At 40.2% G+C, this 27,621-nt stretch overlaps 1 protein-coding gene across 4 annotated transcripts in view; it reads left to right on the top strand.

The window, feature by feature from the left end:
• Positions 1–6,903: 6,903 nt before the first annotated feature.
• DNM1L (dynamin 1 like) overlaps positions 6,904–27,621 on the top strand; it is a 39,187-nt gene continuing 18,469 nt past the window's right edge. Inside the window, exons 1-7 of one of the 4 annotated variants that reach the window (XM_035550676.2) lie at positions 6,907–7,159; positions 17,368–17,515; positions 22,896–22,934; positions 24,100–24,146; positions 25,251–25,322; positions 25,917–26,003; positions 26,842–27,004. In XM_035550676.2, coding sequence (XP_035406569.1) covers positions 7,058–7,159; positions 17,368–17,515; positions 22,896–22,934; positions 24,100–24,146; positions 25,251–25,322; positions 25,917–26,003; positions 26,842–27,004 — 658 coding nt within the window. In that variant the 5' untranslated portion in view covers positions 6,907–7,057. Of the gene's footprint in view, positions 7,160–17,367; positions 17,516–22,895; positions 22,935–24,099; positions 24,147–25,250; positions 25,323–25,916; positions 26,004–26,841; positions 27,005–27,621 lie in introns of all 4 variants that reach the window. The other 3 variants (XM_035550678.2, XM_035550679.2, XM_035550677.2) reach the window with 3 other exon arrangements.

The following is a 27,621-nucleotide window of genomic DNA, read 5'->3' as shown; positions in this document are numbered from 1 at the left end:
AATAACAAAATTTTCCTTAAAATGTTCTTTAATAAGAAGATGCAATTATGAAATTCAGACAACAAAAAATCCATAATCACAACTCCTACTTAATTCCTGTATGTCAGCGGGCTTAATAAGCAGTGATATTTCCACTTGGTAGCAAATTGTTCATATCAAGTACAGGGTATGTACTCGATAGGCGTCATCTCCTCTGGGTCTTGGTAAGAGCCTGACTAATACCGTCTCGTTACTGCAGAATTGTTCCTGGCATTGTGTGAGCTTCCTGATGTGGGAGAAATGCCATGCCTGCCTTTGGTAAACAGAGTACTTGGAGCTTGTTTTCTTTAAAGAGATTGGTCTGGAAGGTCCTGTGGTGACTCTTAATAACCAAGAGGAGGGATCCTTGTGATTATGACATTTTTGTCTTAAAGGCTCTTACCCTCTGCCTCCTTGGCCCTATGCACCAGACGGATATGACAATGTTAAGCCACATCAGACCCAGCTCATGTGGTAAACCAGGATACACCCAGAAGGGTTTATTTGATTAAGATATACTCCATGACTGCATTTCCATGTCTGTCTCAAAATTATAGTGCTCTAGTGTCAAGAGAAGGATGTGCTACCTGCTCTCTATCTCAAACTCTTACATTGCTTTATTAAAGCATATTTTTCAAATGATTTTTTTTTTTATTTAAAGTCTTAAGTTATGAAGAATCCATCACATAGCCTGATAAGCTTTGCATATGCAAATTTGCATAAGCAATATTCAGTTTTTGTTGTTGTTGTTTTGTTGGTGGTGTTTTTTTTTGTTGTTGTTGGTTGCTTTTTTGTTTATTTTGTTGTTTTTTGATGATTTTTACGACTAGTCAGAACTCACATCACCTCCAACCATCAGGATCTCATCAAGAGAATTCATCAAGAATTTCATCCACCAAATCTCAATATATTTTTGTTTACTTCATGAAGAACATCTTCACTAGCAAAAGCATTTCCTTTTGGAACAGAGCCTTAGCTAGGAAGCTAGGGTAAGACTTAGTGGGTTGTGGATGGAGGCCTAGATCCCAAAACTCCTCACATGGATTTTTCTCACCACCACCACTCTATTAAACTTGAAGATTCCACAGTTGTCTAGATTTGGTTCATGCATTTGTAATATTAAATTAGCCAATGGTTCAAGAAACAGAGATGGTCTTGGGAGCAGAATCCAGGATTACACTCTCTCCTTTCTTTGGCCTCATGCTCTCTTCTGCCCCTTCCTACTCCTGCCTCAGAGCCAGGCAGTCTTGGCGCTCTTGCACGGGGAACATGGAAATGAACTCTCTCTTGTGCCTGTTGAATACTGAACTTACATCTCTGATTTCATAAGCTTGTGTTCTAAAATAAGGCAGTATGTTTCTGGTCACTTTTGAGCATGTTTTAGTATAGTATGCCCAACTCAGTTTTCCTAACTCCACATAAGGGAGCCTGCTTCACAGAAACAGATTTTAGACTCCGATTACTACTGAATGGAGGAGTGTTCCCACTGTGTGAAATTAAATGAATGACCCAGTGATGGAAGAAGATAAGATTGCAATCATAAGTATGTTTAGACCTATAGCATAGCTATGTAGAACTACCTGCAGTGCCTGTTCTGACTAACTCGTGTGTTTATAAGCTTGTAGAAGGAAATCCGAAGCTTGTAGCTTAAGGCCAGCAGCATTTACAAAAGAGCTACCTTACCTACACAGTATTTTGGAATTTGATTTCAGACTAGCGCTTAGCTAGTCTGTTAACTGAATGTTCTCTAGTGGCTGAAGTATATCTAACAGTTCTGTTTGATATGAAAAGACTCATATCCACGCACTCCAAGACAATTCTGTATTGCTAACCATAGCATGGCAGCTAAAGACATCAGGGGTCCACTTCAGAATTGCAACTCTGACCTGAACTAAAAAACTAAGGTAGGTGCAACTGAAGTATCCATTAGTCTTATACACAGGCTGTGATGATGGAAATCATGTGGTCAGCTGTTATAATTCCAATTTAAAGTAGTGCCAATCACAATATAAGAAGCAGCATGCACAAGAAAATGTATATTATAAAATTAATTAATTAACAGTACTGCTTGTGGCATACTATTTTATCTTAAAATACGACCAAAAAACACCACAGGAGATAGTCTTTCTTAAAATAATAGATGCAGAAGATACAAGTTCAATTGTTCTTGAATGCCAGCACATTTGCTGTTTCCTAATTCCTTGATAGGATATTTTTTTCCTTCCCTTTCTAGTTATATTTGCTTAGTTGAATGATAACTAAGTGTCCATTTCATTTTCCACTTTAAAAATGTCTTTCTTGATAGCAGACAGGATGTTACCACCTCTGTTCCCAAAACCTTGGTCCTTTAAAGTGAAAGGTCTTCACCTTATAACTGGACTCCAAGCCATTCCTTATGCAAGCAGCAGTTGTTTTTTTTTTTTTTTCTTTCCATATTTTCTTTCAAATTTACTGATTGCTTTAAGAATACACTTGGCAGACTCCATAAGAAATTTTCCTCATGGGTGTTCCGTATTTAAAATCACTTTTCAAGCTCCCTTATGCAATATATGACCCTTGAGTTAAGTCTTCCAGAAATCCATGGGATTCACATCACCTTCTGTTGGTTCCTCTGGTTGTTCAGTAGCGCGTGATGTATAAAAGAAGCAAAGGTCTTATAACAAAAAGATACAACAAAAGCATCTACAATGATCTTGGCAAATAGCAAGCAAAATTTTCCAATTATTCTACACTAGACTGTCCGATGAGACTGTGAAAAGGCTTACATATATTTTATATAGACTTATATTTATTATATCCATCCTTTGACTAATGAAGTTCTGTAACAGACATTTAGGTTGATCATTGGTGAGACCAGCAAAACACATGAGGAAATCAGAAATCTGTTATTTAGAAACTAAGAGGTTAGTGACTTACTACTGTGCATTCACACTTTGCATCACCATTCAAAGCTGATTCAGAAATTAAGCAATGCACCTTCACTGGAGAGGAAATGAACTGAGACATATCTAACTAACTGTCCAGTTACCAGAGAGGGCTGAAAATCATACACTGAAGCAACTGTTACTGTTCTTGCTGTTCCACAGTCTGACCACCCCAGCTGAGAAGGGGAGGTGGGGGAAGCGTTGTTGTATGGCAGTATGGAATGATAGGGAAATTACTTTCATCTGCAGCCAGAATTGTTTTTCTTATTGGCCTTTTCAGAAATGCTGATGTCTTTCTATTCAGAATGCTCCAGCTTTGTTGCTAATTGATTGAACTTTGAATACTTCGTTTGCCCTGTGGCTCTTACCTTCTGTGCCCTGCCCCTTCCTTAACTTGAAAGCTGCTTTCAGTTCTGCAAGCGTGTTTTGAGAAGCTGAGGGATGTCCCAAATATTCAATGAATTTAGACACATGACTTCCCTGTAAATATAGTGGGAGAATATAAGGAACTCTCAGTTGCCTAGTACTGCAATTTGTCCTGCAAAATTGCATCCCTGCCTAAGAATTATTTTGTTTTGTCAGAGACTGGGTCTCCATATAGGTAACACGTAACTCAGCAGTTCCTATCACAGCACTGTGACCTTCCTACAGTTGGCTGATATGTGGAGAAGAACCCTTGCCTTGCCAATTCAGCAGAACCCATGAACTATGGGTTTGACACCTGCGATTTCTGTCTCTTCTGGAAAAAGACAAAGGTTTTGAAGCTGTCACGTGGGGCAATCCATGCAGATCATCCAGGGTCTAAACTTAGGGTCAGTCTGTCAAGGGATTTTAGGAGTTCATCTAAGCTTCTAATGTTGTTTGCTGTGCAGATGTCTGGTGTAAGTGTTATGAGAAGGTGTTTTAGTTACAGCTGTGGTTAAGATGCTTAAGAGGATACAAAAAACATCATTCAGTTTTGCTTCACATAAAAATCGAACTCTGACAGACCCATATAATCTCTGTATGACATGGTTACAAAAGGTGACGTTACCAAGGAATAACTTACAACAATATTGTGGCAACACTGTTTATACAGTATAAAGTAGTAGTATGTCTATATACCTAGTGCAAATGTTTTATTACATCCTTGACACTTTTAAGTATGGTTATCAAATATTTCTTCCTCTAGACAAACATGATGGCAAGGAAATGCCCTTTGCTGATGTGGTGCCTTGTGATTTTCTTGTCTGGCATGAACTAATTAAATGGCAAATGACTTGCCCACTACTATCAGTATGTCAATATAAGGAGACTCCATCTCTCTGAATAAATGGAAGCAGGTGATGATGCAAAACTGTATGAAGAAATTCATAACATGGAGAAGAAGAACTGATTTTTTTTTTCTTCCTGACTTAAACATAAAAACAAGCAAGTTTATAACAAAATTAGGAGATGACAAATTCAAAACTGACACCAAATTGATTTCTGCGCTATGTATAATTAAATCATGAAATTTACTGTCACAGGATGTCATGCAGCCAAGAATTTTACTTGATAGCACAAAAAGCTATTATATGGTAAATAAAGCAATCTAGTTTCATGTAATATTTACAAAATAGAAGAAATATTGAACTGTCTACTTCAGATTTTATAGCAGTATCAAAATTATTTAATGCATACTATTGGGATCAGAAGATCTTATTACTGCATATTTATATTTTCCCCAGAGCACTGGTGCTGGATGTTCTCTGAGATGAGATTCTGAGGTAGATTGATATCAGGTCAGACTTGGTGTAGCAGTTTCTGTTTTCTTATGTCAATTAACTTTTAGTAAATAACCAGTCTGACTACTTCTGCCTTTTATCAGATCTTAAGAGTTTCTTGCTTGGTACAATATAAGTCTGGTAAGGAAATCAGATGGGTAAAGCTAGAGATGGCCATTGCCTGTTAAAATGATTACTGGTCTTGCACAGTACTCAACTGGACTGAAGTAGGTGCTGGATTTTTTAAGTCGGTAATAGAGTCGACACTTTATAGCAGAGGTATTTTCAGCTCCCACTTTTAGCTAGAAATGGACAATATATTGAAATTTATACAGGTTTCCGAACCTCGTATCTTTTTTAATTCTTTGTTCTTGCTTTCCTTCTCTTCATTAATTAATTTGCTTCTGTTTGAGCTGTACTTCTCCATTTAGGTATCCTGCCCTTTACAGTCTTTTCAACATCTCTGCTGAGCAAGCTAGGTTAGTTCAACTCATTTTAGCAACTGATATTTTCACCGTGTTCTTCTTGAAATATTACACTGATAAAATTCTAAGAATAGCCATACTGGGACAGACTAAAGGGCAAGCACACACATTGCTTCTGCATGATACTCTCCCAGATTCCAACCATTGTCAGCTCAGTTTCTACATAGCTATTTATTTATATATAGTACGTTGCTCTTCCTTAAACTTGTGCAATCCCCATCTGAATCCATTTCAATTTTACTGTCTCCAACAAGGAGCAAGGAGTTCACCCACCCATGAGGGGCTACCATCTTTATTTTGTTCTAACCTGGCTTCTCCTAGTTTCAGTAAATCCTCCCAAAGTTGTTGTATTGGAAGGGAGAGTAAACAAAACCGATGCTCTTCCGTTCAATCCAGGCTGCCAATGATTGCAAAAACCTTTAATCCTCCCTACACCTCACCATTTCTTTTGTAAAGACTTCTAGCTTACTCGGTTGTTCCCTATATTGAAAGCATTTCATACCTTTCATCACCTTTGTTATTGTACTCTTACCCTTTCCCAGTTCTACATTCTTTCTGAGATGTCCCACTTTTGGTCTAAGCCAAAATATACAAAAGCTTGCACTTGCTCCATTTCACAGTGGTGTCCGTGAGGTCATATGGTAAAATGAAAGTGGAAGAAGTACTGGCATAGACAAACAAGCTGGTGTATCCATACACTTTAATGATCCTTATGGCTCTGACAGCAATTGGCTTTGGCATACTGAAACCAAACGGGTGAACCTGCTGGATAATCACAACTGTACGACTATGACAAGAGCTCATCCTGCTTTCCTCCTCACCAACTGGTCACTCAGGGCCTTCTTCACACATTTTTACATGTGTTAGCCATTTCTCTCTATGCTGAATACACTAGCTTTTTAAATGTTACTGATTCATGGAAGAACTCTATAACTCAAAGCAAATGAGTTATAAAGTAGGTACGTGGTTTATTTCGGCGCCAGGCGCATGCGGGATAGCTCCCAAAGGCATGCATACCCTAATGTGGCAACTTGCTTTGGTTATATGCAGTAAAGAGTTACATATGCATGAAGTTTCCCAATACGCCTATACATATTCATAACCTATCCCCGCTTTGTATTAAAATTAGCTCCAAGAAGTCATTTCCATAAACTCCTCCCGTCTGCACTTGCGCAGTGCCTTCTGGTGGTGGGCGTCGGGGGGTCGTGGGGATGAAGGCTGATAACTCTTCTTCATCACCACTAGTTGAGCCCCTGCCTTTGTACAGACTCAGCTGCTCCTTGGCTCTTGTCCAAACCACAAGGTCGGTCTCAGCTGGTTTTTGGGACAGGTTCCCCATTTTTGTCAGGAAACATCCTCTGTGGGGCCCCGAGACTCCTTGTTTTGGTTAATTTGCACAGCAGTAAGCAAAGACACTCGGCAACATCTATTTTAATGCGATTCAGCAAGCCCCCATTCTTCTATCCCTGGCTTCATTACAATCTGTTTAGACATCTTTTTGCTTTTATCATGAAATACCAGTCCTCTAACAAGCACTGTGAAACTTCCTGGGTAAGAACGAGAGCCTTGGTTGCGAAGATGTTTAAATAAGAACAAACTCTGCGCCTGGCCGGAGGCGGGACCGTAGCACAGGCTGCGCGCCCCTCAGGCCGCGGCGCCGAGCCAGGCACTACAGCTCCCGTGCTGCCGAGCGGCGGGGCGGCGCTGCGCGCACAGCCCGCTGGGGGCGGCGCCGTGCGCGGGGGCCGTCGCCAATGGCGGCCGGCGGAGGAGGGCGGGGGGGCGGCTGACGGGAGCTGCCGCCGCCGCCGCCGCCGGTCGCGCCCATTCATCGCCGCCGCCTTGCCCGGCCTCGGCCTCGGCCTGCGCGGGGCTCCGCGGCGCCATGGAGGCGCTGATCCCCGTCATCAACAAGCTGCAGGACGTCTTCAACACGGTGGGGGCCGACATCATCCAGCTGCCGCAGATCGTGGTGGTGGGCACGCAGGTGAGGCGGGGCCGGGCCGCCACGGGGGGCAAAGTCGAGGCGTCCCCGGGGCCGCCGCCGCCGCCGCCAAGGGCACGCCCGGGGACACCGGGGCCGCCTCTCGGGAGGCCTCCGCGGCCCGGGCCCGGCCGAGAGCCGCGTCCTGCCGGCCCGAAGGGGCTGGCGGTGCCCCGCGGCCGGACTCTGGGCGCAGAACGCCGCCGGTGCGGGCTGCGACAGCCGCGGGGGGGACGGAAAATGAGACGTTAAACTCTGCTAAAACCCGAGGTTACCGGGTCCGTGTGTTCCGGTGGGATTGGCGGCGGCTGTATGTTGTCACGCCGGCAGCGCTGCCCCCGGGTTTCCCCTGGGACCTGGCGCACGCAGACCCGGCGGTTGCAGCACGGGCACGGCGCTGAGGCCTGGGGGAGGCGTGCTCGGAGGCAGCCGCGCTGTGCAGCCGGCTGGAAGGCCCTCGGCTCTAGCAAGGCTTTACCGATAGGGACCACATACGCTCGGTGACTTTACGGCCCTCGCTTTATAAAACACACCAACAACACTTGCGCAGGGGCAGAGACTTTGCGCTGCTATCTTATATTGGGTGCTTGCTGCTTTTGTGGCTCACAGGAGGCCGTTGCTTCGTGAAAGCTTCTGATCTCTTTTACCTACGTGATTGCTAATGTAAGAGTTTTCTATTTTTTTTTTGTTAGTTTATTTCTGTGACAGAAAGGCACAAAGCAGAGATGCGGTATCTCTATATGTGAAATTGATAGAAATATTCATTTTTGTTTCACTCTGAAATATCTTGAAATGGCATTTTATTTTTGAATTACCATCTTTTGTAACAACTTTATCCTAGTTAACTTTTCAAAAGCACATATAGCACACAATGAACGTTAAGACTATGCTGACATGCATTTGACTTGAATAGTCTACCCAACAGTCTACCCATCAGTATTAATACCCCTTCGGCGCTGTCTTCAATATGCTCATAAAAACCCTTTAATAAAGTAAACTGACACTATATTTTTCTCCAGACCAAAGCAAAGGCCTTTATAGATCTGTGGTGGTTTTACCTTGCTGGGCAGCTGAACTCCAACATAACCGCTCTCTCCCCTGTATGGGCTGCCGCAGGGAAAGTTAACTCCATCCCAGCCAGACCCAGTACACGACTCCAGGAACATGTATAACAAAATGTTTGGGAAACTGTACCTTGGTTTTGTTTGTTTCAGCTGGGGTTCAGGCACTGTGGTCAGGCACTGGAACGGCCTGCCCAGGGAGGTGGTGGAGTCACCGTCCCTGGCGGTGTTCAAGAAGTGCCTGGACGAGGTGCTACGAGATATGATTTAGTAGCTTAGTGGGTAGTACAGGTGATAGGAGGACGGTTGGACTAGCTGATCTTGTAGGTCCTTTCCAACCTTGTGTTTCTATGGTTTTCTATGATTCTGTGTTCTTGAAAGATATAATCGTCTTTATGGAAGTAGCAATTCTGTAGATATTTTGTGCAATTATTTTATATTTTAAAAAAATATTATTGTTTTATTAATTTGAAGTTAGTTTATTGTAGAGCAGGTTTCTGGAGGTGTCTCAAATACGACCTTAGAGCTGACAGTTTTGCTTCTGGCAGTTTGCTTCCACTTTTTTTTTTTTAATGTGCCATTTAACAGTCTTGTTTCTGGAGTTATTTTTGGTTATGCTATGTGACTGCAAGGTTTTTTCCCACACTTGATTTCTTTATAGCTTACTGGCATATGCAGTCCTTACTTTTTGTACTTTATCTAGCATTCACAGACAGCTTTAAATTTTGCACCTCCATTTTCCTTTGTGGAAAACAAATGCTATCACTTAAGATTTCTGTAGCTCTCTGATTTTTCTTTTCTTGAATGACCTTTCTGTGTATTCAGTGGGGAAAATGAAAATGTGGGGTTTTAATAACTTTTGTTGTTCATTTTTCTTACCTGTGTTCTGTATCTCTTTTCTACCCTTTTATCATGTTTAGTGCTTATGTCTGTCTTCATTTTTCATTTATTTCACCTTTTGTGCCCCAAATTAATTCTTTCTCTTCTAGCATTTGTAGAGTTAGAAACTGCTTATAATCCTTAATTTCTTTGAATGTTTTGTTTGTTACTGAAGTGTCCTAGTTTTTCATTTTTCTAGGTAGATTTTGGTGCTAATTACAAAATATTTCTTAGTAAATGTTAGACATGTGGATGGACTCCTGCCCTTCTTCTGGCGGTGTTCCTGTGACCTGGTTATCTGAGAATTCCTTCGCATTCTCTGCCAAAATACTGCACGAGTCATTTCTGTACCCCAGTACGGAGTTTGTTAAGAATATTGAAGACTGCTGCTGATAGAACTGGCAGGACACCCTCCCACTGCCAACTTTGTATGGCTATTTTAGTGCTTTTTGCCATTCCCAGATAGGGAAGTGCTTTTTTTTTTTTTCTTTCCTCATTCAGTATTTCAGTTGCCTTTTTACAACTGCATTGTTGAAATGCAAAACAATGTCCAGGCTGGGAATACCAGATAAACAATATTTGTGCAGTAATACTGTAGTACCCAGCCTTCTAATGTGTTTTCTACAAGTGCTTTGCTTTGTGGTCCATACCTGTAAAGGATAACGAGTGCTTCAACCAACCCATTAACAGTATAATAAAAGAAGGGAAGAAAAGTTCAGTTATGAACTCGTGTATGTTAAGGGCACATAGGTATTATTACAGAAATGAAGTACCTACGGTACAGAAGTGGGCATCACTTTTAGAATGAAATAAATAATAAAAGACACAACAATAAACTCTGTGCCTGGAGATGTGTAGAAGTGGATTCCCCCCCCCCCCCCCCCCCCCTTTTTTTTTTCCAAGTCATTCATTCTTGGTGTCTGTTTTGTGTTTTTAGAAGTCATTGACCTAGATATGTACAAACTTGAGTGTTAGGAGAACTCCTTTGCTACAAAACTAATACTGACATTGGTAAAAAAGAAGAGTTGCACTTTGTAGTATTGGTTTTAATAGAGACTTCATAGTTAAATTGATTTAGCAACCAACTGAAATTCAAGAAGGGATTTTTAAATAACCTTTCAGGTGTACGTGTATGTACTACTGTTGCTCAGTCTTCAGGTAATGCTATTTTTGGGGCTTCAAACGGGGAAGAGTAGTTTACAGCATTTAACATGGTTTGTTCTGTTGGATGCTTCCATCTGAAGGAGCTGTTAATTTGGCTCGGTGATCGGCTCGGAGATGAACGTGACATTTATTTCTTTTTTCGCTGTTTGGAGTAAGTGTCATGCTTCATATTTCAACACTAAACCAACTCTTGTTACAGAGGAAGGCTTCTTGATCTAACAACCTGAGCATTTGAATGTGTACAACTGCATATGCAGTTAGACTGAACAGTTAGGATGGTAATTGCCACATCAAGAAGCTGACAGCAATGGGAAGCTATGTATGGTCCTGGCTAATGAGATGAGGAGAAAAATGCACTGGATGCTTATCAAAGCATCTGGTTTTTAGCTTTGTAATCTTAAAATTCAGATGCTCTACAGAGCTTTGTTGCCTTTTCCCTGGAGAAGTGGGACTTTAAGCCTCTGGAGCTTGTTCATCCACTGGTGCATCCTGCCTGGTGGTGGTGAAAAGCTGGTTTTAGGTGAAGGAGACTTTATCCGGTACCAAATGACCAGGAAAACAACAAGCACCTCTCCTATGAAGAAAGGCTGAGAGACCTGGGGCTGTTCAGCCTAAAGAAGAGAAGGCTCGGGGGTGCCCTCATTGGAACTTTTTGGTACTTAAAGGGGGCTTATAAAGAAGATGGACGGTGACTCTTGGCTCAAACAGATAATGACAAGATGAGAGGGAGTGGTTGTAAACTAACAGAGGGGAGATTTAGGTGAAGATTAGGAAGAAATTCTTTACTATGGGGGTGGTGATGAGGCAGTGGCACAGGCTGCCCAAAGAAGCTGTGGCTGCCCCATCCCTGGAGGTGCTCAAGGCCAGGCTGGATGGGGCTTTGGGCAGCCTGGGCTGGTGGGAGGTGTCCCTGCCCATGGCAGGGGGGTGGGAGCTCCCGTTCTATAATAGCTCCACACAAAGCTCAGGCCAGGAATGGCCTTCTTTTCTTTATTTTTTCTTTTTTTCTTTGTTCCAGTGGTCTTTCCTGGGATTTGGAGGCAAAGGTCTTTACTTCTGCCTTACCTTTGTGAAAGGGGGTGTAACTAGAACATAGCTTCAGTGATGGCTGGGGAGAGCTCGTTTTTCTTTCAGCTGTTTTGCAAACTTCTTTTTTTGGTGTTGTCTTCCCTCTTTGCCTCTTTTGTTGTTTTGATATCTGGCATGCACTGTGTCTAGTCCTGGGCATAACTGTTTCCCATTTTGCCATCCCTTCCTCCTGTCAAATCTTGCCCTGACTGTTCTGGTGTGTGTTTCAAACAAGCAGCAAAGTGAAGCTGACATTAATTAGCTGTTTACTTATGCCAGGAATACTATAAACTTTGCTGCTAAAGCTAAACAGTGCAAACAGCAGTTGGTGTTGGGCTGTTTCTTTTCTCTGGTGGGCCCTGCCAGTCTCTGAGCAGCTCCTTTGTAGGTCTTGAAAGCTGCTTTGACTGGAGGGGTGCTGACCTTTACACTGCGTCCACCTGCAGGCTTTATACGTAAATAAAATCAGGGCTCTAAAAACAGTGTGATCTCCTCATTCTGATTTAGTCCCTCCAGTTTTTAAACATGAAACCGATGTGTTGTTTGCAAGCTCCCAGTTACTGTGGAGGAAAGGACACAATTGGAGAAGGATCTGAAAGAATTGGTATTTTTCCCCCAAGTTTTGTATGCTTGCTGCCAGGGTTCTCTTCAGCTTGCGCTTGGTAACTGTATTTCTTTGAGAACCCCTATTTTAATTAAAAAGGATGTAACTTGTATCTTGCCCACAGGGAATAGTGCAAGGGAAGCATGTTTTCAGGAAAACAAAGGCGAAGAGTGATTAAAGAAACAAGCCCTGGCAAATGCCTTTCAGAATCTGGGCAGAAAAACCCTGTGTAGTTCTTGGAGGAGATTTCTTTATATAGTAGCCAGTAGGTTCACTGGCTGCTTCTCACTTGAAGGTACAAATTGGCTTTGTTTTTGCTTTATTTTATTGGAAAAAATATAATACTGTAAGTGATAATACATTAAGTCCAGTCTGTACTGCATATAAATGTGGATCTTTAAATATCACAGTTCCCTGAAATAACTTCTCTAAGGTTGGTTGTTTCCAATTAAATGAGGTATTTTTGTCTCAAGCGAAGTATTGGAGGACATTGGGAATTGATGTGTTGAGAAAGAATGCAACTGCAAATCCTCTGTGGATTTGTTACTATTTGACGTATATTTACAGCTAGATGTGGTGTAAATACAGGATTCCTGAACAGTTTTGGCTGAGCTATGTAAGGGAGACCTCAGTAAAAACACATTAGCTTATATTTCTCAATAATAGGATTGGAATTTGGCAAGCCACATATGTATGTGTTGCTGAGAGAATAATTTAGCCAGCCAGACCTCTGTAATTATTTCTTGTATGACAGAAATGGTGAGATTGCTGCCGTTTTGTCTCAGACAGCAAGGTAGATACATTGCTCTTCGTAAGAAAATTCTTCAGGGGCTGTTATATCTCATGGGGAAGCAAAACCTCTCCTGCTTCCCCATTCCTTGCTGTCATTCTCAAATGTTGGTGATGAAGAAGTCATGGGGACTACTGGCCTTGCTGCCTTAATTCTTCCTTTCTTGTGCCTTCCTGCAGTCAATCTGCATTGTGTTGCAGGAGTTCTTCGCAGTTTTCTCCTATTTGATTAGGTAATGAATTAGGTTTTTACCGATGTCAGTCCTATCAGAAGGACTGGACTTCCTCAGAGCGGGCTGGCTTATTCACTGAGCTGGGTGGGGGGTGCTGTGAGACGTGGGACAGTGAAGCTCAAATGACTTGGGGTGTCTTTAGGAACAACCTCCTCGGAGCACGAAGCGGTAGTCTGTGCACATAGTCGGGAAAACGAGCTGACAGATAAGGAGAGCGGTGTGGAGGAGACTCAGAACTGAGCGTTGAAGTAGAAGACTCACACGGGAGGTAGGAGAGAGGACAAGCTCCTTTATGCTGCCTCCATATGTGAGGATGGTATTAGGAGAGCCAAGGTTCAGCTAGAGCTGAAGCTGGCAAGGAACATCAAGGGCAACAAGAGCAGCTTCTTGTTGCATCGCAGTGATAGAAGGAAGGTAAGAAACAAGGGAAACACGGGCAGGCTGCTGCTGTGACCGGTGATTTAGCGACAGTGGATATAGACAAGGCTGAGGCACTTTCTTTGCCTTGGTCTTTACCAGCAGAGAGACAGCAGCTAGGCCTTTGTACCTGTAGGTGGGACTCAAAGAAGAGAGGAACTATCAGTAGGGGGGAGGATTGGGTCAGGGCTCTTGTGGCCATGGAGAATGTGTCTTGGTGTTCTTTGCGTAGGGAGCAAGACCTCTAAAACTAGGACTGCTCATTAGGTCACTGTGGGCTTAGAAATAGGATGAGAAAGCCAGGGAAGGCAATGTTTGGGATAAGTATGGATGGCTCTTCATAGCGTTACTTGAAAATGTTCAATACAGAATCTTTTCTGTTTGGCTTGTCAGCAGCCCTGAGGTGTCTCTGAAAGGAACAACAACTGCTGCGGAGGCAGCTGGACAAAGTCATGCTCTATCTGCCTCGTCTGAATTCCTGACAAGTGTGGCTGGCCAGGCAGCACGGTGCAAAGGGAGTTTTCTCAAAGGAATTAATGTAACGGATGGGAGAAAATGTGTACGGATACTTAAGAAGTGCACACAAATGAAGTAAGCAGGGACAAGTAAATATGAAATGGAGATTGGGGAGGCAGAAACGGGATAGTTAGGACCTGTAACAAGTAGGGATGCTGGTTTCTTGGGAGTGGACCACAGTTCTGACAGATCTCAGCTCTTCAATTTGTGAGCAAGTGCTCAGTCATTTCCCTGTTGTTGTCTTTCATCCTTGATCTAGGTTAATCTGAAGATGATGTTGACAAGAATGAAGACGTAACTGTTCAGGAGGCAGTAAGAACGCTGATAAGATTTACATCATATGCACTGTGTATTCAAATAAAACATTTCTTAAGGCCCTGTGTGCATCCCCCCCTTCTTACGTTTGTACTTCTAGGAAAAACAGTTTTGCTATCCATCAAACTGGATGAGACTGATGGTTAACAGGGCAGAGCGTTACACACTTGGCAATGGAGGTTTGACACAATGGCTAAAAAAGCAACAGACAGCAAGGTGTTCCTGCATTTACCTTTATTTCTGGATAATCTGTATAAAGTTCCTCTAGTCATTATTACTTACAGATATTTCAAATTAGGATCAGGTCGGAGTCTGGAAGAAAGCCTGACTGATGTGCCACAGAAGACTGAAATTTGTTAATCTTTTTTGGACTTGGTATTTCAGTCCTTGCTTCGAGTCATGACAGTAGTTCCAGTGAGATGACAAAACAAGCATGATGCTGGTATAAATTCATCCCTAAAAATTCTGTAGTACCCTTAGTCATAAGTACTGGTCCCTGCCCACATTTGTTATATGAAGGGTTCTGGGCAGACCCCATATCCCTCGCTTCCTCCCACTGGCAGAGAAAGATCAGTGTTGTGTTTACTGCTTTTCTTGCCGGATAATTCTTGATAATGGATGTATATAGGATCCAGATTAACGAGTGCATCATTAGATACTGTATTATGTTCCAAGAGCAGATTGCTTTAATAAGGAAACATAACGCAATTAGAAACAAATTTCCTGATGTGTGGAGTATTGCAATGTCTCATCTAATGTATGACTTTACGTTTATCAGTTATTAAACCACTGCAGAGGATCCAGATAATTCATTTTACATCTGAAAGTACCTGGGCTGTGGGAGTGGTGTAGGACATCGTGTTCTCGTTCCATGTGTAGTTTGTCGTAGAATCGCAGAAGGGTTTGGTTGGAAGGGACCTGAAAGCCCACCCAGTCCCACCCCCCTGCCACGGGCAGGGACACCTCCCACCAGCCCAGGCTGCCCAAAGCCCCATCCAGCCTGGCCTTGAGCACCTCCAGGGATGGGGCAGCCACAGCTTCTCTGGGCAGCCTGTGCCACTGCCTCATCATCCTCTGAGTGAGGAATTTCTGAGGTCTAATCTAAATCTCCCCTCTTTTAGGTTAAAGCCATTACCCTTTGTCCTGTCACACCACTCCCTGACCAGGAGTCCCTCCCCAGCTTTCCTTCAGGCCCCTTTAGGCACTGGAAGGCTGCTGTAAGGTCTCCCTGGAGCCTTCCCTTCTCCAGGCTGAACGACCCCAGCTCCCTCAGCCTGTCTCCATAGGAGAGGTGCTCCAGCCCTCTGATCAGCCCCGTGGCCTCCTCTGGAGCCACTCCCACAGCTCCGTGTCCTTGTGCTGGGGCCCCCACAGCTGAACGCAGGGCTCCAGGGGGGGCCCTCACGAGAGCAGAGCAGAGGGGCAGAATCCCCTCCCTCGTCCTGCTGGCCTCACTGTTTTTGATACTGCTCAGGATATGGTTGGCTTCCTGGGCTGCAAATGTGCACTTCCAGTTCACATCCAATTTTTAATCCACCAGTATCTCTTTAGTCCTCTGCTGGGCTGCTCTCAATCCAGTCATTGCCCAGCCTGCATTCATTTTTGGTGTTGCCCTGACCCAGGTGTAGGACCTTGCACTTGGCCTTGCTGAACTTCATGAGGTTTGCAGGAGCCCACTTCTCCAGCCTGTCCAGGTCCCTGTGGATGGCATGTCATGTCAGTCTGTCCTGTCAGCTGCACCACTCAAGCTTAGTGTTGTCCACAAACCTGCAAAGGGTGTGCTAGATCCCACTGTCTGTTATTAAAAAATACTAAACAGTTCAGGTCCCAGTACAGACCCTTGAGGTACCAATCTCAGCTTCCTGCTATTTTGGAAAGACCAAATGGTGATCAGTAGTGTGCAGTGACTTGCCCCATGGATTTTGTTTTTCTGTCTTGATGAGGTTTTTGGAAGGGACTTGAGCTATTCATTATGCTCCTCTACTCAGATTATGCTCAAAAGCAGTCACCACATTCAGGTCTCACCTTCAACCCTTTGAGACTGAAGTGATAGTTCTACCCACGTGAAAGAAATCTTACTCAAGAGATGTTAAAAATATTTTTCATAAAGGAAAGTGTTTTTTTTTTTTTTTTTTTTAGTGCAGCTGATGAACCTTTATTGTGTTTCATCTTCTTGAGCAGGCATTCCACTTGTTTTAAATTATAAAGTTTGTCAAAAAGTGGCCTGTCTGTCACTCAGAAATTCATGTATTTTCACGGTCTGTAACACTAGTTATACTTCTGAACCGTGCCACAACAAAACTCTGGCAGGGAGGCTTCCAGAACTACTTTGTGCTTTGGCCACGTGGTTCTTCAGCTACTGTTTGGTAAGATTTTAGTGCACAGTGTCCTCAGGTGCTGCCTGATTGTGCCGTGTTGCTTGATCTCTGCTGATCTATTTTTTTGTTTTTAGAAAAATCACCTAAGATGCCACTAAATGTTTGATACTTAAAATCAGTCTTAAGTATCCTTAATTTCATGTTATGGTAGGTTATATGCTCATTTTTTGATTTATTTAAAGTCTTGTATCTGCTCTTTCAGAACTGGTAAGCTGAACTACGGTAGTATAGTGGTAATACATGTTCTAGCTGTCAAAAGCGTGCATTCATTATTTTTTTTCAGAGAATTGTTTGGTAAAACAGTGTTCGTGTAGTAACAGCTCCTAACTGCAGTGATTGCCAAAACAGGTTTTCTCATGGCCTGCCTGTGTTGTCTTACATGCTGCAGAAAGCTGAAAGAGTTTACTATAGTCCTATTAAAAACAACAACAGATAACCCCACAAACCCTTAAAGTCTTACAGGTCAGACTTTCAAAGTGTTATGTTTGATTTTTACTTGTTTAATTTATCCATGAGAAATAGAAATACATCCATCACCGTGGCTTTTAAGTATCAAAAGCACGTTTAAACAGCTACTGACTTACAGCAGACTTGCCTTGTATTGCCCTTGTGATGTGATATCACTGTATTAGGTGCAGTGAGTCTGTCAGATGCTTTCTGTAGGACACTATAGCAGAGGACAGACTAGACAACTGTTTGTGGGAGTGGTGAAAGCAACCTAAAACTAAACTGTTAAAGCATTTTTTTTTTGTTCAAGAAAATCATGTAGCTGTATTCCGATTTTCAGAGCAGTGGAAAGAGTTCTGTGTTGGAAAGTCTTGTGGGGAGAGATCTGCTCCCACGAGGTACCGGAGTTGTCACCCGAAGACCCCTTATTCTGCAGCTGGTGCACGTTTCCCCAGAGGATGGTCGGAAAACAGCTGGAGATGAAAACGGTAAGTGAGATCCAAGAGCATGTTTTGCCTAGTAGGAAAGAGGCTTTTAATCTTTCTTGTGCATTTTACTGAAAAATACTGCAGAAGAAAACAGCCATTGTTACAGCTGTTGTGTTCATACAGCAAAAGTCATGAAGCCAAAAGCTTTTGGATATTCAAAATATCTAATGTCTCAAGCTTTCCTGTTTGTTCTTCGCAAGTACTTTTGAGAAAAGCAGGCCAAAATAAGTATTTCAGTTACGATAAAGGTTGTATAGAGCACTGAGAACATGACTTTCCTGTATGTGTTTATCCCCTTCCTCTTTTGCTGTTTAAATAAGACCTTTCCTTGAGAGGATGACTATATGACTTTGTGGAAAGAGGTGAAGAAATAAACAAACTCTGGACAAAGCGGTCGAAGGAGAAATAAAAACAAAGAAACCTGCCATAGATGCAAAAAGAATTTAATAGGCACATTCTGTAGCTTACAGATAGAATCTCTCAGTTCAGGCAGTAAGCACATAAAGAACAATGCTTTAAGTATTGTGATGGTCTCTAGTTTAAAGCTTTTGTCTTCTGTAGTGTTTATTATCCTCCAGCAGATCATGAAGTTCATCTCAGTTGTCCCTTGGGATTTTGAACACGTTCTGTACTAACTGCTGCTCTTGACGTTTTGAAAGACCACCAGGACCATATCCACCTTCTGACCATCTTAGATTTTTTGATTTAGACAGTGAAGGTACACAGACTTTTGATGGTGCAATAATCTTGGGGCTACAATTTTTAATTCTTATTGTGTTTAAATTGTTTGGAGTTTATTTCCAGAAATAGTAAGTGGAGGTAACAGAAGTTTTTTGGTAGTACTTCCCTTCATGTAATATTTATAGTCATTGGTTGCTGAAGAACAGTTCTTAATGTGCAGTTTAAAGGTTAATGCTCCAATTTTCAATATTGCCACAAGCAGAAAACAATTTTGGTTGATAACAGTTAAGAGCTTTTAGCATGCAGGACACAGTATGCAGTCTAGGATGTGCTGGATCGTGAAGAGATCATAGGAAGATTCAGGATGGAAATGATCTCAGGAGTCCAGTCTCCTGCTCAAAATAGGGCCGTAAATAGGGCCGTCTTCAAGCTCAAGACCAGGTTGCTCAGGGCTTTATTTAGTTTGGTCTTGAAAACCTTCCAAGACCAGTAACCCATTCTTAACAAGTAACTCTTGGCTACTTTTTAAGAATGACAGATCCGATTTCTTTAAAAGTGGTTTCATCCTACTTGCATTGTACAGTGTATGGTTTTTGGTAATTGTCAGAATGCTTTGATTCTGAGTTGTAGAATAAAATATGATTTTGTTCTGCTCAGCAACTTTACGGGTATAAAAGGTAATTTTGTAAGCAAAGTATTTGGAGTCAAGGCAGAGACTTTCTGCTGTAGGTTGCATTTGATCCGTGGATATGAATTTTAAATTTGAATGGATTAATGGTATTACTGCATTAGGATGTTGAGCTAAATTAATATTTATAAGGCCCATTTAGACCTTTAAAGAAAAAAAAAATCAATATGTAAGATGTACGTGTTGTGGTCTCTTCCTGATGTTCTTTGGAGAGAAATGTAGGCTTGTTAAAAACAGACAGACTTTTATGACTTTTACCAGTTATGTTTGAAATGCTTCTCTTTTCCCTCAAAATTCAAGCAAATCACAGTGGTTTTGTCACTGATACGGCTTAGCTTACATACAGATTGTGTTTCATCTGAGAAGATGGGATCAAGTAGTTTGGAAAGAAAAAGATGGTAACCTGTTATCCTGGCTCTACTGTCTGAGATTTTAATAAGTCACTATGCTATTAGAGGTCATAGTTCTGTTGGTTTTGATTTGGATGCTGAGGTAGGGCTTAAATGTGTTTTGGATTTCCGAAAGGGAAGTCTTGCAGGCAGAGATGTTGTTGGTATGAAAGGTTTCTACATTACAAACTGAATCTTGGACAAGAGAATGTCAGTCCTGGCGTGTTGCTTCCTGAACGTGCTGGTAATGAACTGTGTGTATGCACGGATACTTTTGTGCAGCTGCCCTGTTGCTTTGTGATCCCTTGTGATTTTGTGATCTCAAGTTTAACATCTGTCTGAGCGTTTGCATCCAGAAAGCTTCCCCGTTTTTAACACAAAGCACTTTGGATTGCTGTGGTATTTGTTTAGGCATGGGCAATTGCATTGTCTTTATGGCTATGAAGGAAGAAATTGTCTCTCTCAAATAGCTTTATTTTAATATCTTCAGATGCATGTCATCTGCCAAGGAATATCAGTTCATATCAATTTAGAGGGTGTTTTTTTTATTATTTATTGTTTTCCATTTGATTCTTTGGAGCACATTTGGAAAGATTGTTGAGAAAGTTCAAACATCTGGCTATAATTCTAACATCTGATTTTTAACAAGAAACGTTAAGGATCTTTTCTGCTGCCCCTGAGCTCACTGGTGGGCTGTGTGATACCTTTTTGTGGTGGTCACTGTAGTAGACCAAAGTCGTTGGAAAAGACCAGAGAGATGAATTTTCCATTAAATCTGAAGAGCTGTGTTTTCATAACATTTCAAACTGATGCATATATTCTACAGCGACGTGCATGGTTTGAAGTGAAAGAAACATACTCATGCTTTTGCTACTTATTGTTAGTCTTTAGTGATTCAGCACACGGTGTGTTTGATGTGGAGATAGCACACTGTGTGCTCACTTATTATCAAATTACAGGAGAAGCAGCGTACATGAGAGACCTGGGGCTGATCTCATTAATTATTTAATTGGTCCTGTAGCTTCTGGCAGCTTATCCGTGCGTTAGGAAATGGCAGTGAGGAGGGGGCATATGGATGGCCAACTAGGAAATGTGTGTATAGGTTCTTTTTTTAATCCAGGATAGGAAGCTGAATGCTGGTCAAATTCTGAACAGGTAGAATTGGTATGGAACACAGAATAATTAATACGCAGCTGTTGCTTGCAAATTCAACGCTGTTTTGTCAGCTTTTTGCTCTCTCCTTCAAATATGAGTCTCCTGTCCCTAGCTCCCCAAAAGTGTGGACTGCTTCATTGTACTTCTCTTTGTAGAAATAATAAAGATTATTATATAATCTTACATTAATTCCCACGAGTATTATATATAGTATATATATTATTTATTAATATATATATAATAATAAAAGAGTTCTCACCTGAGAGAGCTTGTCATTGAGGATGGAAAAAATGGTCCAACATACAGAAGGAATTGGAAAAAGGTCATGTGTATTTTCACAAGTTGGATTTCATTTAGAGAGAGGCAGGAAAGGATGAGGGTAATGGGAAAAATTTTTGTAATGACTGTAATGCCATTTTTGCACACTTTTATCTAGCTCTGAAGCTTGTATGTAATCACGTGATTAATACACCTGAAAGTTTTGCCTGGGAAGATTACAAATAATAACAAAACTGGGGGGAGACTGATTTACTAGTGAAGTCAGTGATATAAAAAATGTTCAGTGTGTCAGCCAGAAAGTATTGGGTTGTTGAATGTAGGTTAATTGAAATATTTTCTCCTTGCCTTGAGCATCCCTGCATTCTGTGTAATGATTCAAATCCTTCCTCCTTTCCTAAAAACTCCTTTGCATTAGAGTAGAGCTACTGGGATTTTTTTCCTCAAATGTTAAAAGGGGTGGGTGAGAAGAGTGGGGCGAGTGTTTCATTCTGTATAAAGTGAAATTTCTGAGAAAAATTAAACTTGTATTTGCACCAAGTGAGATTTTCTGTGCATCTTGGGACGTTGTGTTTATTCTTTAAGTCTTTTTTTGTCCTGTATGCTCTTAAGACTGAGTTTAAGACCAAGTCTTTTATCATGGGTTCAATCTTGTGTTATATATAGCAAGGAAAACTTGTTTTTTTAAAAAAAAAAATTTGGCCTTATTCGATCCGTGGATGTTAACAAGGTAAGATGCAATGCCTCTTACTAAGCTGCATCATTTTTGTATGTATTTTTAAAAGTTAATAGATGATACTAAAACAATTCCTTACACACAGAACTAAACCTAGCAGCAGATTACTGTGCTGCCAGAAAAGCAGTAATTTAAGACTAAACCTACATTATATTCCTCCTAAGGAGATGGTGGAAGAATGCTTGGTCGCTATCTTTCAAATACTATGGTGTCAGTATCTTACTATTTTTTACTTCTAGCTCCATGCCTGTTTTTCCTTTCTCAGATTCAACTCTTAAGAGGGGACGAGTAATACAACTTTGAAGATACTGTAGTTTCTTCCTGAATGTGCATTTTGCTTTAGTTCCTCTGTACTGTAAATGAACTAAACCTGTTTAATAACCTGGAATTCATAAGCCCTTTCATTTTACACTTTTTTGTGGGGAGACTGGTATGTAAGTTTGCCTAATCTGTCAGCTGATAAAAACAAAAGCTGCCTCCTAACATTGGTTTCTTCATAGCTCATGTGCCTGTAGTTGTCTGTGAATTCCCGTAGAACAGTAAGGATAGAAGTCTTTTTTATATTTTTTTCCTGAGTTGATCCAGGTAATCTAAATCAGTGCATCTCCACTAATAAAGCTTTGACTTATCCACCTGAGCAAGGCACTAGAATTAACTCCCCAGATCTAATAAGCTTTCCAAACTGAAGAATTGATTGTTGCTGTGCTGCTTGCATTTTGTGCCAAATAGGCACATGCAGCAAAAATTCTTCACTAGTTTGTTTTATTCTTGCACTTCCATGCTGCTGCACTGGCATCACAGAAAAATATAGTTGTAAAGTCGATAGCATGTCAATAAAGAGTTTTCTTTATTTTTTTTGAATATGGGGTTTATATAAACATGAGAAACTTAAAGTTGAGAATGATGGTAGTTAATGTTGTCTCTTCTTAAATCTGTCTCAGAGGTGGTCTGATTTTTTTAATCTGCATAAATTTATTTTCATCATTAAAATATGGATGCAAAACTCAGGTTTCTTTCCTGTGCAGTAATATTACCTTCAGTGATACTAAAAATGTGCTTGACTTTTTCTCATTCTTGCCACGAATAAAAGATGAGAAATGTTTCGCCAAGGAAGTTCAGCCTTGCAGAAACTACGGGTGATATTTTCTTTGCTCAGAAAAAAATATTGTAAGCCATTGGAATTAGATGAACAGCAATAGTAAAGTGATCATCAAGTAAACTTTGTCATCTAGAATATCAATTAATAAGCAGCATTTATCAGTGTTCTGTTAAGATCTTATTGCCATGCATACTGTAAATGTTACACATTTTCATCAGTAGTAGATGAGCATGCACATCTGTCTGCATGCATCTGTGATCTTTGTAATAGTCTGGTGATGAAGGTTAATAAAATGCTATGTTAAATATGATGAAAAATTTTAAACATCATTCAATACTGTTTCTCTTTAACTGCAGACCCTGCTACATGGAAAAATCCAAGACACCTTTCTAAAGGTTGCCTTTCTCCATTTGCTTTTTCTCCCTACACATCAAGTGCATGCTTATATACACTAACCACATACATTTCATGCCACTTGTTGATTACACTTTTACTTTTCCACGATGGCTACTGTGTTGATTGATTATTTTGCTGAGTCTTGTGATTTAGTTGATTTTTAGCTTTCTGACCTTGTTGCATTAGAATGAGATGATTTTTGCTTTTCTGTGTCATTGCTGCTTCATAGAACTTTCTGCACTTTTAATTCCCAAATCCCTTGAAAGATCTCTAGTGATAAGTATCTTGAAATTCAACTTAAGTGAAAAAAACGTTTTGAATGGTGACTTAATTTCAGGTAAGCTGTGTGTTTGCCAAGTGACCAGATTTCTTGTAGAGCAGACTGCTGCACTGGGGAGCAGACGGGAAATGATGGCTAACTTAAAAATTTTGAAACAGAACTTACTGGTGCTTGGAAACCTAGTTGGGAAAGTGCAAGTGTCTTGCAGCATAACTCAAACTGCTGCCTGCGCTACAAAGCAGGAGTTGACAAAACTTTGCTGTTTCTGGGACTGCTCCTGAGTAGCTCGCAAGTAATTTCAGACATCTGTGGTGACTGACAAGAGTTAAAATGTTTGGTCCATGACAGATTTGGGAAGAGACATGTTCTCCTAAGACTTCATTGTTATGTAGAATAATTATGTATTTTCTGTTTGTCCCTTTTTCTTTTTGGTTCTACAGGTTTTTCTAACTTTTTTCTTTCAGCTGTAATTTGATCTCATTTGCATGGTAAAAGAAAAGATGCTAAAGGCTGGTATATTTTTTCATTTTTTTTAAGCTATTGCTAATAATTATTTTGTTTTCTGTTGCAAGCTGATTTTTTAATGTATTAGACCTTTTCTGAAGAATGGTAGGACAGCTGATTAGCTCAATTCACAATTCAGAAGATGGGCATTGTGTAATAAGATAAATTACAAAGAATAATGAGATGCAGTGTTTAAATAAGGAGAATCATAAGTGTATGTGTACTGAGCTATTTAACATCTAACAGCAGAAAACAGACTAATTCTTCTCTTGCTGCTTGGAAAAAAAAATCACATTATAGTCTTCAATAAACAGGCTCTTGGAAAAATGTGATTGGAACATCTGCTTCCTCTTCCTCATGTATCAATTCTTTGTTTTCAGAGATAGATGCTGAAGAATGGGGTAAATTTCTTCACACCAAAAACAAGGTATGTTTGCTCTGGTGGTGGAGCAGCAGTGTCATAAATACACTGTCATACATATACTTAATTCTGTATCTCTTTCCCTTGTCTTTCTCAAAAAGGAGATTATTCTACCTGCTATGCTGCATGCAAGATTATTGAGGATTTTCTTACTTTCTAAGAGTAATTTATGAAAACATGTTACTTATCAATGGCTCTGTAAGCGGATCATTGATTCACCTGAGTTATTTATCTTAATCCCTTTTGTGTTGTTCTGTTGACTTTTTTCTTTTTCTTGTGCATGAGTGAGATTAGAATGGAAACTGCAAAGGCAGGAAAGTATACAGTCACAGGTCATTTCAATCCACTGAAGGACTGGCAATGTTAGAGATAGATTAGAAAGCTATGAGAAGGAAGGAAGAGTCTAATATTTATCAAGGGAGAGGAGAAACAGAGATGACCACGGGCTTCAAGCAAAAGATTAAGCATTGGGTCTCTTTGGTAACAGTATATCTCTGTGCTGGCAGATGTACTTTTAAAGTGTTTTATTGCTTTAAACTGATTTCCTCATCTTCTAGGCAGTGCTGGAAATTAAAGGAAACCTAAAAAGGAACACAGTGAGAACATGTGAAAGGGTAGCTATATTCTAACGTATTTCAGATTGGTGGAAGGAGGGTAAAACTAGACAAGAGCAGAAAAAAAATTAAAACACTATCTATGTTTTGTCCCAGATGTGCAGGGGTTCAAGCTCTGTGTTGTTCATTAACTTCAAATGGTTGTAACTAGATCAGCGATATAATTAAATGTTTGAAATTCTCTTTAGGTGGATGCTATTTTTTCTACCTTGTCTGACATTGATGGGTAGTAATAAGTGCTAATAACTGCCACCTGATGCTGCAACAGATTAAATGCCAAGATTACGAGTTCTCTCGTTTTTAGCACTGATGATTTCTGTTAGCATTAGCTTATGGGCTATTAGTCATTCTTACTTTTTTTTTTTTTTTTTTTTTTTACCTTTGGCATACATAGTTACAGAAATTTTCATTGTCTCTTGGAGAAGGGAGCATTATTTCACAATTAGGTGAGAGTATGCTGCCTTTGATATTTAAATAATCTTCTTTTGTACTTCAGATCTATACAGATTTTGATGAAATTCGTCAGGAAATAGAAAATGAAACAGAGAGGATTTCAGGAAATAATAAGGTAAATGCTGAACTGTCCATCGTTGTCTTGCTGTAGATCCTCTTGCTGCTGAAACCTTTCTTAAGCAGTTCTAGTAGCTAGAACTGAGAAGCATTGAACTATTCTAATGAAAAATCATAGTCATTCTGTCTCAAGGTTTTTCACTGTATTCATGAGATAAATGACTTAAGCTGAAAGGAAGTGCAGACAATTGCTGTCACTTTACTTCAAAGCTTCCATAATAATCCTGCAAAAAATAAACATGCTTCTATTTTTTCCACATACATGCCTTCGTGTGTGATTATAAAATCAAGTATTTTATTCTCAAATATCTATTATAATTACTGAAATAGAAAGCCTTTAATGCATTATATTGAGAGGATAACAGGGCAGCTTCCAAAGCACTTGGTTGATGAATGTGGCTGGCTTTTTTTCTCACCAAATAGGTAGGTGTAAGACACATGATGGGAGAAAGCTGTTGGGTTTTTGTTTTGTTTGTTTTTGGTTGTTTGGTTGGCTGTTTTTATATAAAACTTCAGCTTTTGGCTTTCTAAAAGGTCATTTACATAATCCAGTACAGTGATTAACCTTTTTTTATTATTAATATATTTCTAGGGAATCAGTCCTGAACCTATTCATCTTAAAATTTTTTCATCCAATGTTGTAAATCTGACTCTTGTGGATTTACCAGGAATGACAAAGGTAAGATACGAAATGCTTTTCTTCTGACTTGATGTAAACACTGTTTTGAAACAAGGAGCATATGTTCAGTCTTTGGCTTGGTTCTGTATTGTTAGATTAAACAGCTTTCAAGAATTAAAACATTGTTCCTTGGTTTAAGTATTTGGCTATATAAATTCGAGATGTCACCATGTTCTGGTGTAGGATTTGAGTTTCTGGTGCTGTCCACTATTATAAGAGCTGGATTTACTTAAGCTCTTCCTCTTTCTATATAGAATTGAGTGATCGGAAACATTGCGCAAGCAGCACATTCCCTTGGAGATAAGAGAGAACTCTTAAATTTCAGATCGGTTTCTGCAGATAGATGGGCAGTTGACAAGTTTGAAAATGTTTTTCCCATTGCTTCTCCAGAAGCTGCTGTGCACATTTTGCCTAAGACGTTGTATAAAGTGAGAGTATATTAGAAGGAGAGTTCAGATCCTGTTCGGGTTTTATACTGAATAAATTTCTGTGGCAAGGTGATCACGATGACTTCTTTACCTGCCTCTGCAGACATATGCACCCCACTCTGCCTGTTATGCAGATGATTCTTGGATAGCAAGTCATCTTGACAACAGTATCAAAACAAATCATATGAGTTGATTCTCACTTTTATAAGAGTGGTTTTGGCTTTTATTCCTTCCAAGATTTTCCTTTTCTTTCCAGTTTGTTTGTGAAGGGGAAAAGGAGGGGCTGGAAAACTTTATCACACTGTAAAGAGTATAAATCTTCAATGAGTAATCTTCAGTAACACAGAATTTTGTACAATTTTGAACAATTTGTACAATTTTGAAAAGTTCTGTGTTGTTTTTTTCTCTAGGTGCCTGTTGGTGATCAGCCTAAGGATATTGAACTTCAAATAAGAGAGCTAATCCTTCAATTCATCAGCAACCCAAATTCAATTATTCTGGCGGTCACAGCAGCTAACACAGACATGGCCACTTCAGAAGCACTTAAAATTGCACGGGAGGTGGATCCAGACGGTAAGCAGCAAAACCCCTTGATTCTGTAAATATATTTTTTTTAATTAATTAATGTAATTTAAATCCTAAAATAAAGCTAAAGTTTTGTTTTTTTTAAAGTAGCAAGGAAAATAAATGTTCCTGCATGTCCTAGAAAATATAATTATTATATTTGCTTAAAGATTTTCTGCTGCAGTCCCTGTAATTCAGAAAATGCTGTGATGAATTAATATCTTAAGAGCTTTCTGGCTTATGACTATTTTAATGGTCATATAAGCAACTTACATTTTCAGAGAAACAGAATAGCATTACAGAATGTTTGAGGTTTTGAGATTTTTAATAATTTAGTCTGTTAGGATGACTTAATGCTTTATTGTCCGGTATTCTCTCTTTTATGAGAGAAAATGTCATCCTGCAGCTGATATTTAACTGTTTAGCTGTTTGTTTAGTGACTTTTAGTAAGAGTAAAAATAACATATACTGTAAGTATCCATTGTAATGTCCTGCATTTGTATGACGGATCTGACTGATTTGACTTAATCTAAAACGAGGTTTATGATATTTTATATTTACCTAATGACTTTTAAATAAATCTGCAGCTACTGAGTACCTGTTTCTTGTGTATGAGAAGTGCTGTT

Source organism: Cygnus atratus, chromosome 1 (genome assembly GCF_013377495.2).
Source record: "Cygnus atratus isolate AKBS03 ecotype Queensland, Australia chromosome 1, CAtr_DNAZoo_HiC_assembly, whole genome shotgun sequence".
Lineage (NCBI taxonomy): Eukaryota > Metazoa > Chordata > Aves > Anseriformes > Anatidae > Cygnus > Cygnus atratus.
The sequence above is the reverse complement of the archived record's forward strand: the minus strand, read 5'-3'. Positions and strand labels throughout refer to the sequence as shown.